A 12132-nucleotide genomic window follows, 5' to 3' on the forward strand; every position below is an offset into this window, starting at 1 on the left:
TACCTGTCCTCTCCATGATTATGTACCACCCTACATCTCCTCATCTCTGTCTCCCACTCTACCTGACCTCTCCATGATTATGTACCACCCTTCAACTCCTCATCTCTGTCTCCCACTCTACCTGTCCTCTCCATGATTATGTACCACCCTACATCTCATCATCTCTGTCTCCCATCCTACCTGCCCTCTCCATGATTATGTACCACCCTACATCTCCTCATCTCTGTCTCCCATCCTACCTGTCCTCTCCATGATTATGTACCACCCTTCAACTCCTCATCTCTGTCTATCACTCTACTTGTGCTCTCCACTCTGCAGCTGATCTAAGCCTAACATCCTTCTCCATCCGAACTCCACAATTCACCTTCAAGACTTCTCTCGTGCTGCGCCAGTTTTCTTGAATGCACTACCCCAAATAATCCTACTAATACCTAGCCCCCATGTTTTTAAGCATGCTTTAAAAACACATCTCTTTAGACAAGCTTATCACCTTACTTCACTAATCTAACCATCCCCTGTTCCCTCTTTCTATATTCTCCTCAGATCTTAGTGCCTTCTATTTATCTGTCTTCCCACATCCTCAGTGCACCACAGATACAGCTGATAATTGGTCATATATGTACAGGTACAGATACCGGCCGATGACCGGATCATACATGTACATATACAGATACCGGCTGATGACGGATCATACATGTACATATACAGATACCGGCTGATGACCGGATCATACATATACAGATACCGGCTGATGACCGGATCATACATGTACATATACAGACACCGGCTGATGACCGGATCATACATGTACATATACCGGCTGATGATGGATCATACATGTACATATACCGGCTGATGGCCGGATCATACATGTACATATACAGACACCGGCTGATGACCGGTCATACATATACAGATACCGGTTGATGACGGATCATACATGTACATATACAGATACCGGCTGATGACCGGATCATACATGTACATATACAGACACCGGCTGATGACCCGATCATACATATACAGATACCGGCTGATGACCGGATCATACATGTACATATACAGATACCGGCTGATGGCCGGATCATACATGCACATATACAGATACCGGCTGATGATGGATCATACATGTACATATACAGATCCTGGCTGATGGCCGGATCATACATGCACATATACAGATACCGGCTGATGATGGATCATACATGTACATATACAGACACCGGCTGATGACCGGATCATACATGTACATATACAGATACCGGCTGATGATGGATCATACATGTACATATACAGACACCGGCTGATGACTGGATCATACATGTACATATACAGATACTGGCTAATGACGGATCATACATGTACATATACAGACACCGGCTGATGACCGGATCATACATGTACATATACAGATCCTGGCTGATGGCCGGATCATACATGTACATATACAGACACCGGCTGATGACCGGATCATACATGTACATATACAGACACCGGCTGATGACTGGATCATACATGTACATATACAGATACTGGCTAATGACGGATCATACATGTACATATACAGACACCGGCTGATGATGGATCATACATGTACATATACAGACACCGGCTGATGACTGGATCATACATGTACATATACAGATCCTGGCTGATGGCCGGATCATACATGTACATATACAGATACTGGCTGATGGCCGGATCATACATGTACATATACAGATACTGGCTGATGACCGGATCATACATGTACATATACAGATACTGGCTGATGATGGATCATACATGTACATATACAGACACCAGCTGATGACCGGATCATACATGTACATATACAGATACCGGCTGATGATGGATCATACATGTACATATGCAGATACCAGCTGATGACTGGATCATACATGTACATATACAGACACCGGCTGATGACGGATCATACATGCACATATACAGACACCGGCTGATGACCGGATCACACATGTGCATATACAGACACTGGCTGATGACCGGATCATACATGTACATATACAGATACCGGCTGATGACCGGATCACACATGTACATATACAGACACCGGCTAATGACCGGATCATACATGTACATATACAGATACCGGCTGATGACGGATCATACATATACATATACCGGCTAATGACGGATCATACATGTACATATAGATAGTGGCTGCTTTCCGTCCTCTGGCAGCGCAGAGCTCCGCACTTCTGGAATACACGCACTGCTCCGCAGTTCTCCCCTCTTGTGTACAAGCATTTTTCAGAGCTGCAAACATGCAAACAACCCTTAGGTCGTGGTCTTCTTCGGAGCTCTGCGCCCCCCTCCATTCCTCTTGTACAAGTTCCCTGACCTCAGACAGCATTCCTTGGCTTATTTTAGATCTGGAATCTCACTCTGGGCCAGTAATCCTATGTAACAGGGGTATGGATGTTGTTTCACTTGTCTACCCCTTAAATTTGGGAATCCATCTTTTAAGCATTTCCATATGTTCGCTCGCTGAGCCGTAGCTTTATTTCCCCGTCATACAAAAAAACTTCTTTACTGTTCACTAGATAGTCAGCAAGCTGCAGCGAGGGCCTCTGGGCGACTGTACGTGTCGGCGGCTGGTACCCTGCGCAGGACGATATCCCCCGATTATCATCGCTTAAACCCACGTGCGGACTGATATCATAGGGGGACCATATAGAACAATGCGTTCAGCCATATGATATCATTTATCTCAGCATTTCTTGCACTGATACATTGTTACAAGGCATCAGCTGTAGGAGCAGGCGAGGTCACCATTGGTTCAGGGCTGAGGAATTTGTATATTATTGGGGATTTACTGCAGTCAGGAAATATTTTGGATGCTTTTAATCCTAATTGGGGGCTGCATCGCTGATTGTGTTTTCTTTTTGATTGACAGGATGAGCTGGACCTCACAGACAAGAACAGAGACGCCATGTTTGCCCTCCCCCCAGAGAAGAAGTGGCAGATATACTGCAGCAAGAAAAAGGTGGGTTCCCCGACTGTGGCAGCGCCATCCAGCTGCCCACACACACGAGATCCCACTGACCAGGACTCACTGATGTCTGAGAGTCGCGCGGCCATCAGTGCATCCAGATGAATGCATGGGGCGGCTCGGCAGCAGCTGCCTGACTCTAGGCTCAATAGGAAATACAACATTGCTATAGGATTTACTTTTATCATTCCTCCCTGCGCTAGAATATTCTACTGCGATATTGTGCACCATAAGTCATGGGTCTGTCCTATTTCTTTCTACTAAACGTCATTAGTGACGTTCAGGACATACATTACCATCCTTGACCATTTTCCACTAATCAGTTTTACGTTATACTTTGAGTAAAAAAACAATATAAAGGAGTTGTTCAGGTTTAAATAAAACATGGTTACTTTTTTTCCCAGATACAGCGCCACCACTGTCTACAGGTTGTGTCTGGTATTGCAACTTAACTCCATTGGAGTGACTGGGGTCGATATTATAGTATGGCCTTGTTTTATAATGCAGAGAACACCTTTAACCTTTCACTTTTGAATAAAATCTTCTCTTTAAAAACTTTATAAAAAGTTTTTAAAAGTTTCTATGTTTTATTACAAGTAGGGACTGTTACCTTCAAGGAGTTGATACTTTACCTGCATTTTAGCCAACCACAAACCTCTCAAACTTTAAGCTCCACCCCCAATCTGATCAGCGGCTCCCACAAAGCCCAGAAATTTCCATTTGGGTCACATTTGCCGAGACTGGGGCCATATTAGCTGGATAATCCAATGATGTAAGGCAGGCCTGTACCTGTAGGTGGCAGCAGAGAGCAGTGGGTTTTGTCGGGGGATCTATTCTGCATATTTTTACCAGGGTGCACAGCCGTACCCACAGCCGTACACACAGCCGTACACACATCCATACACACAGCCGTACACACATCCATACACACAGCCGTACACACAGCCGTACCCACAGCCGTACAGACAGCTATACACACAGCCATACAGACAGCCGGACACACAGCCGGACACACAGCCGTACCCACAGCCGTACACACAGCAGTACCCACAGCCGTACACACATCCATACACACATCCATACACACAGCTGTACACACATCCATACACACAGCCGTACACACAGCCGTACCCACAGCCGTACACACATCCATACACACAGCCGTACACACATCCATACACACAGCCGTACACACATCCATACACACAGCCGTACACACATCCATACACACAGCCGTACACACATCCATACACAATATTCAGTGGCATACATAGTCTGTCCTAATGAATAAACCCGTAAGGCATAAAATAACCCATAAAGAATAAGACAGACCAAGGACCACAAAGGACAACTGCATGAATCTATATATAACACAAAAGCACCAAAAATTGCAGTCAAGCAAAGTCCAAGTAGTGCAAAAATAGAAGAAACTTTATTGAATAAAAAACACACACATAGGTGCACAGTAATGGCAGGCAGCAGAATCTCCTAATCAAGTCCGCACCCACAGATACTAGACCCAGGACTAAACCACAGTGCACAAATGTTTCTTATAGCAATGCAACACAGATAGGAAATCGGTCCAAGTACATATAGAATCATGACAATGTTATAAGAATATTGACCGATTACCTATGTGGCCCCATAGACTCATGTCATAAATATGGTACATACCGTACTATCGGATAGGGGAAATGTGCACCGTAGTCGCGTCCTCCCCGACGCGCGTTTCGGCCAGGTGGCCTTCCTCAGGGGGAACACAGCAGTACACACAGCCGTACACACATCCGTACACACAGCCGTACACACAGCCGTACACACATCCATACACACAGCCGTACACACAGCCGTACACACAGCCGTACACACATCCATACACACAGCCGTACACACAGCCGTACACACATCCATACACACAGCCGTACACACATCCATACACAAAGCCGTACACACAGCCGTACCCACAGCCGTACACACAGCAGTACACACAGCCGTACCCACAGCCGTACCCACAGCCGTACACACAGCCATACACACAGCCATACACACAGCAGTACACACAGCCGTACACACAGCAGTACACACAGCCGTACACACATCCATACACACAGCCGTACACACATCCGTACACACAGCCGTACACACAGCCGTACACACAGCAGTACACACAGCCGTACACACAGCCGTACACACAGCCGTACACACATCCGTACACACATCCGTACACATCCATACACACAGCCGTACACACAGCCATACACACAGCAGTACACACAGCCGTACACACAGCAGTACACACAGCCATACACACATCCATACACACAGCCGTACACACAGCCGTACCCACAGCCGTACCCACAGCCGTACCCCCAGCCGTACACACAGCCGTACACACAGCCGTACACACATCCATACACACAGCCGTACACACATCCATACACACAGCAGTACACACAGCCGTACACACATCCGTACACACAGCCGTACACACATCCGTACACACAGCCGTACACACATCCATACACACAGCCGTACACACATCCATACACACAGCAGTACACACAGCCGTACACACATCCATACACACAGCAGTACACACAGCCGTACACACATCCGTACACACAGCCGTACACACATCCGTACACACAGCCGTACCCACAGCCGTACCCACAGCCGTACACACAGCCGTACACACAGCCGTACACACAGCAGTACCCCCAGCCGTACACACAGCAGTACACACAGCCGTACACACATCCATACACACAGCCGTACACACATCCATACACACAGCAGTACACACAGCCGTACACACAGCCATACACACAGCCGTACACACATCCATACACACAGCAGTACACACAGCCGTATACACATCCGTACACACAGCCGTACACACAGCCGTACCCACAGCCGTACCCACAGCCGTACACACATCCATACACACAGCAGTACACACAGCCGTACACACATCCATACACACAGCCGTACACACAGCCGTACACACAGCCACACAGCCGTACACACAGCAGTACACACAGCAGTACCCACAGCCACACAGCTGTACTCACAGCAGTACACACAGCAGTACACACAGCCGTACACACAGCCGTACTCACAGCAGTACACACAGCCGTACACACAGCAGTACACACATCCGTACACACAGCCGTACACACATCCATACACACAGCCGTACACACATCCATACACACAGCAGTACACACAGCCGTACACACATACATACACACAGCCGTACACACAGCCGTACACACATCCATACACACAGCCGTACACACATCCATACACACAGCCATACACACAGCCGTACACACAGCCGTACACACAGCCGTACCCACAGCCGTACACACAGCAGTACACACAGCCGTACCCACAGCCGTACACACAGCCATACACACAGCAGTACACACAGCCGTACACACAGCAGTACACACAGCCGTACACACATCCATACACACAGCCGTACACACAGCCGTACCCACAGCCGTACACACAGCAGTACACACAGCCGTACCCACAGCCGTACACACAGCCATACACACAGCCATACACACAGCCATACACACAGCAGTACACACAGCCGTACACACATCCATACACACAGCCGTACACACATCCATACACACAGCCGTACACACATCCATACACACAGCCGTACACACATCCATACACACAGCCGTACACACATCCATACACACAGCAGTACACACAGCCGTACACACATCCATACACACAGCCGTACACACAGCCGTACACACAGCCGTACACACAGCCGTACCCACAGCCGTACCCACAGCCGTACACACATCCATACACACAGCAGTACCCCCAGCCGTACACACAGCCGTACACACAGCAGTACACACATCCGTACACACAGCCGTACACACAGCCGTACACACATCCATACACACAGCCGTACACACATCCATACACACAGCAGTACACACAGCCGTACACACAGCCGTACCCACAGCCGTACACACATCCGTACACACAGCCGTACCCACAGCCGTACCCACAGCCGTACACACAGCAGTACACACAGCCGTACACACAGCCGTACACACAGCCGTACACACATCCATACACACAGCAGTACACACATCCATACCCACAGCCGTACACACAGCCGTACCCACAGCCGTACACACATCCATACACACAGCAGTACACACAGCAGTACTCACAGCAGTACACACAGCAGTACACACATCCATACACACAGCAGTACACACAGCAGTACTCACAGCCGTACACACAGCCGTACCCACATCCATACACACAGCCGTACACACAGTCGTACACACAGCCGTACACACAACCGTACACACAGCCGTACATACATCCATACACACAGCAGTACACACAGCAGTACTCACAGCAGTACCCACAATCATACACACAGCCGTATACACAGCCGTACACACATCCATATACACAGCCGTACACAGTCGTACACACAGCCATACACACAGCCGTACCCACATCCGTACACATATCCATACACACAGCCGTACACACATCCATACACACAGCCGTATACACAGCCGTACACACAGCCGTACCCACAGCCGTACACACAGCAGTACACACAGCCGTACCCACAGCCGTACCCACAGCCGTACCCACAGCCATACACACAGCAGTACACACAGCCATACACACAGCAGTACACACATCCATACACACAGCCGTACACACATCCATATACACAGCCGTACACACAGCCGTACCCACAGCCGTACACACAGCAGTACACACAGCCGTACCCACAGCCGTACCCACAGCCGTACCCACAGCCATACACACAGCAGTACACACAGCCATACACACAGCAGTACACACAGCCGTACACACAGCCGTACACACATCCATACACACAGCCGTACACACATCCATACACACAGCCGTACACACAGCCATACACACAGCAGTACACACAGCCATACACACAGCAGTACACACATCCATACACACAGCCGTACACACATCCATACACACATCCATATACACAGCCGTACACACAGCCGTACCCACAGCCGTACACACAGCCGTACCCACAGCCGTACCCACAGCCGTACCCACAGCCATACACACAGCAGTACACACAGCCATACACACAGCAGTACACACAGCCGTACACACATCCATACACACAGCCGTACACACATCCATACACACAGCCGTACACACATCCATACACACAGCCGTACACACATCCATACACACAGCCGTACCCACAGCCGTACCCACAGCCGTACCCACAGCCGTACCCACAGCAGTACACACAGCAGTACACACATCCGTACACACATCCATACACACAGCCGTACACACATCCATACACACAGCAGTACACAGCCGTACACACATCCATACACACAGCAGTACACACAGCCGTACCCACAGCCGTACCCACAGCCATACACACAGCAGTACACACAGCCGTACACACAGCAGTACACACAGCCGTACACACATCATACACACAGCCGTACACACAGCCGTACCCACAGCCGTACACACAGCAGTACCCCCAGCCGTACACACATCCGTACACACAGCCGTACACACATCCATACACACAGCCGTACACACATCCATACACACAGCAGTACACACAGCCGTACACACATCCGTACACACAGCCGTACACACATCCGTACCCACAGCCGTACCCACAGCCGTACACACATCCATACACACAGCAGTACACACAGCCGTACACACAGCCGTACACACAGCCGTACACACAGCCACACAGCCGTACACACAGCAGTACACACAGCAGTACCCACAGCCACACAGCCGTACTCACAGCAGTACACACAGCAGTACACACAGCCACACAGCCGTACTCACAGCAGTACACACAGCCGTACACACAGCCGTACACACATCCGTACACACATCCGTACACACATCCATACACACAGCCGTACACACATCCATACACACATCCATACACACAGCCGTACACACATCCATACACACAGCAGTACACACAGCCGTACACACATCCATACACACAGCCGTACACACAGCCGTACACACATCCGTACACACAGCCGTACCCACAGCCGTACACACAGCAGTACACACAGCCGTACCCACAGCCATACACACAGCAGTACACACAGCCGTACACACAGCCGTACACACATCCATACACACAGCCGTACACACAGTCGTACACACAGCCGTACCCACAGCCGTACACACAGCCGTACCCACAGCCGTACCCACAGCCGTACACACAGCCATACACACAGCAGTACACACAGCTATACACACAGCAGTACACACAGCCGTACACACATCCATACACACAGCCGTACACACATCCATACACACAGCCGTACACACATCCATACACACAGCCGTACACACATCCATACACACAGCCGTACACACATCCATACACACAGCAGTACACACAGCCGTACCCACATCCATACCCACAGCCGTACCCACAGCCGTACACACAGCCGTACCCACAGCCGTACCCACAGCCGTACCCACAGCCGTACCCACAGCCGTACACACAGCCGTACACACAGCCGTACACACAGCCGTACACACAGCCGCCATCAGCTGCATCTCTAGAAGGAGGATGCGAGATAGTAGCAGCCAGTACAGGGAGGTCCCCGCCTGCTCTGCTGTCTGACTGTGTAACCCCCAGATCTGCTGGGTCAGAGCTCTGTGTTCTGCCTGACCATGTTCTCCCGGGGTCCGGCTCATACACCTGTGTATAGTGACCTGCTGCACTTGGTCCATGTCACCCACCTGTTATTCAGGGGAATTGCTTCCTGCCCCTGCAGGGACGGGCGCTGCACACGGGTCGCTCATTTCCTCCCGGCCCATCAGGATCCTTTCATGTTCTGCCATGACAGTCCGGCCATCCGACTCTCCCAGGCAGCGCGCCAACCAGTGGAGCTGGTGAAACCATTGTGAGTGATTATCCGCCTACACCGTGTTCTCGTGTCCCTCCATCATCCTTATTACTTCCGGCTGTCACCACCTGGACACAAGCACCGCAGCCCACTGTTATTCCAGGTGCCCACCCTCACAGAGCGGGCAACAGTCCATCACGGCTCCGGCAGCCAGAGGGCCTTACCTCTCACAGCCGGGCACATCTCATATACCCAGGTTATACCAGCAATGTTCATACCAACACCAGGTTATACCGGCTGTACATATATAATTATATACAGGAGATACCCAGGTTATACCAGCTGTACATATATAATTATATACAGGAGATGCCCAGGTTATACCGGCTGTACATATATAATTATATACAGGAGACGCCCAGGTTATACCAGCTGTACATATATAATTATATACAGGAGATACCCAAGTTATACCGGCTGTACATATATAATTATATACAGGAGATGCCCAGGTTATACCGGCTGTACATATATAATTATATACAGGAGATGCCCAGGTTATACCGGCTGTACATATATATTTATATACAGGAGATGCCCAGGTTATACCGGCTGTACATATATATTTATATACAGGAGATGCCCAGGTTATACCAGCTGTACATTTATAGTTATATACAGGAGATGCCCAGGTTATACCAGCTGTACATATATAATTATATACAGGAGATGCCCAGGTTATACCAGCTGTATATATATATAATTATATACAGGAGATACCCAGGTTATACCGGCTGTACATATATAATTATATACAGGAGATGCCCAGGTTATACCAGCTGTATATATATAATTATATACAGGAGATACCCAGGTTATACCGGCTGTACATATATAATTATATACAGAAGATACCCAGGTTATACCGGCTGTACATATATAATTATATACAGGAGATGCCCAGGTTATACCGGCTGTACATATATAATTATATACAGGAGATACCCAGGTTATACCGGCTGTACATATATAATTATATACAGGAGATACCCAGGTTATACCAGCTGTACATATATAATTATATACAGGAGATGCCCAGGTTATACCAGCCGTACATATATAATTATATACAGGAGATACCCAGGTTATACCAGCCGTACATATATAATTATATACAGGAGATACCCAGGTTATACCGGCTGTACATATATAATTATATACAGGAGATACCCAGGTTATACCGGCTGTACATATATAATTATATACAGGAGATACCCAGGTTATACCAGCTGTACATATATAATTATATACAGGAGATGCCCAGGTTATACCAGCCGTACATATATAATTATATACAGGAGATACCCAGGTTATACCAGCCGTACATATATAATTATATACAGGAGATACCCAGGTTATACCGGCTGTACATATATAATTATATACAGGAGATACCCAGGTTATACCGGCTGTACATATATAATTATATACAGGAGATACCCAGGTTATACCGGCTGTACATATATAATTATATACAGGAGATACCCAGGTTATACCGGCATGCTGCCGATGACTATCTGATGCTCGTCTTGCAGGATGTGTCGGGCTGGTGACGGGAATGTCGTGTCCTCGGGATGTTCTCTCGCGCGGATTGTCGTGATTCCCATGTTGTTAATGATGGAGCGGCCCCGGGGTCTCGTGCTCTGCTGGCAGCGGCCGCGCTCAGTAATGAACCTGTCCCGGCGCTCAGTAATGAACCTGTCCCGGCGCTCGGTAATGAACCTGTCCCGGCGCTCGGTAATGAACCTGTCCCGGCGCTCAGTAATGAACCTGTCCCGGCGCTCGGTAATGAACCTGTCCCGGCGCTCAGTAATGAACCTGTCCCGGCGCTCGGTAATGAACCTGTCCCGGCGCTCGGTAATGAACCTGTCCCGGTGCTCGGTAATGAACCTGTCCCGGCGCTCAGTAATGAACCTGTCCCGGCGCTCGGTAATGAACCTGTCCCGGTGCTCGGTAATGAACCTGTCCCGGCGCTCAGTAATGAACCTGTCCCGGCGCTCGGTAATGAACCTGTCCCGGCGCTCGGTAATGAACCTGTCCCAGTGCTCGGTAATGAACCTGTCCCGGCGCTCGGTAATGAACCTGTCCCGGCGCTCGGTAATGAACCTGTCCCGGCGCTCGGTAATGAACCTGTCCCGG

At 49.1% G+C, this 12132-nt stretch overlaps 1 protein-coding gene across 6 annotated transcripts in view; it reads left to right on the forward strand.

The window, feature by feature from the left end:
- Positions 1 to 12132, forward strand: part of DAAM2 (dishevelled associated activator of morphogenesis 2) — a 281131-nt gene that overhangs the window by 118426 nt on the left and 150573 nt on the right. For all 6 annotated transcript variants that reach the window (XM_077282013.1, XM_077282018.1, XM_077282017.1 and 3 more), the window contains exon 3: positions 2921 to 3010. In XM_077282013.1, the coding sequence (XP_077138128.1) occupies positions 2921 to 3010 (90 nt within the window). The remainder of the gene's footprint in view (positions 1 to 2920; positions 3011 to 12132) is intronic.

Source organism: Ranitomeya variabilis, chromosome 2, assembly GCF_051348905.1.
Source record: "Ranitomeya variabilis isolate aRanVar5 chromosome 2, aRanVar5.hap1, whole genome shotgun sequence".
NCBI lineage: Eukaryota > Metazoa > Chordata > Amphibia > Anura > Dendrobatidae > Ranitomeya > Ranitomeya variabilis.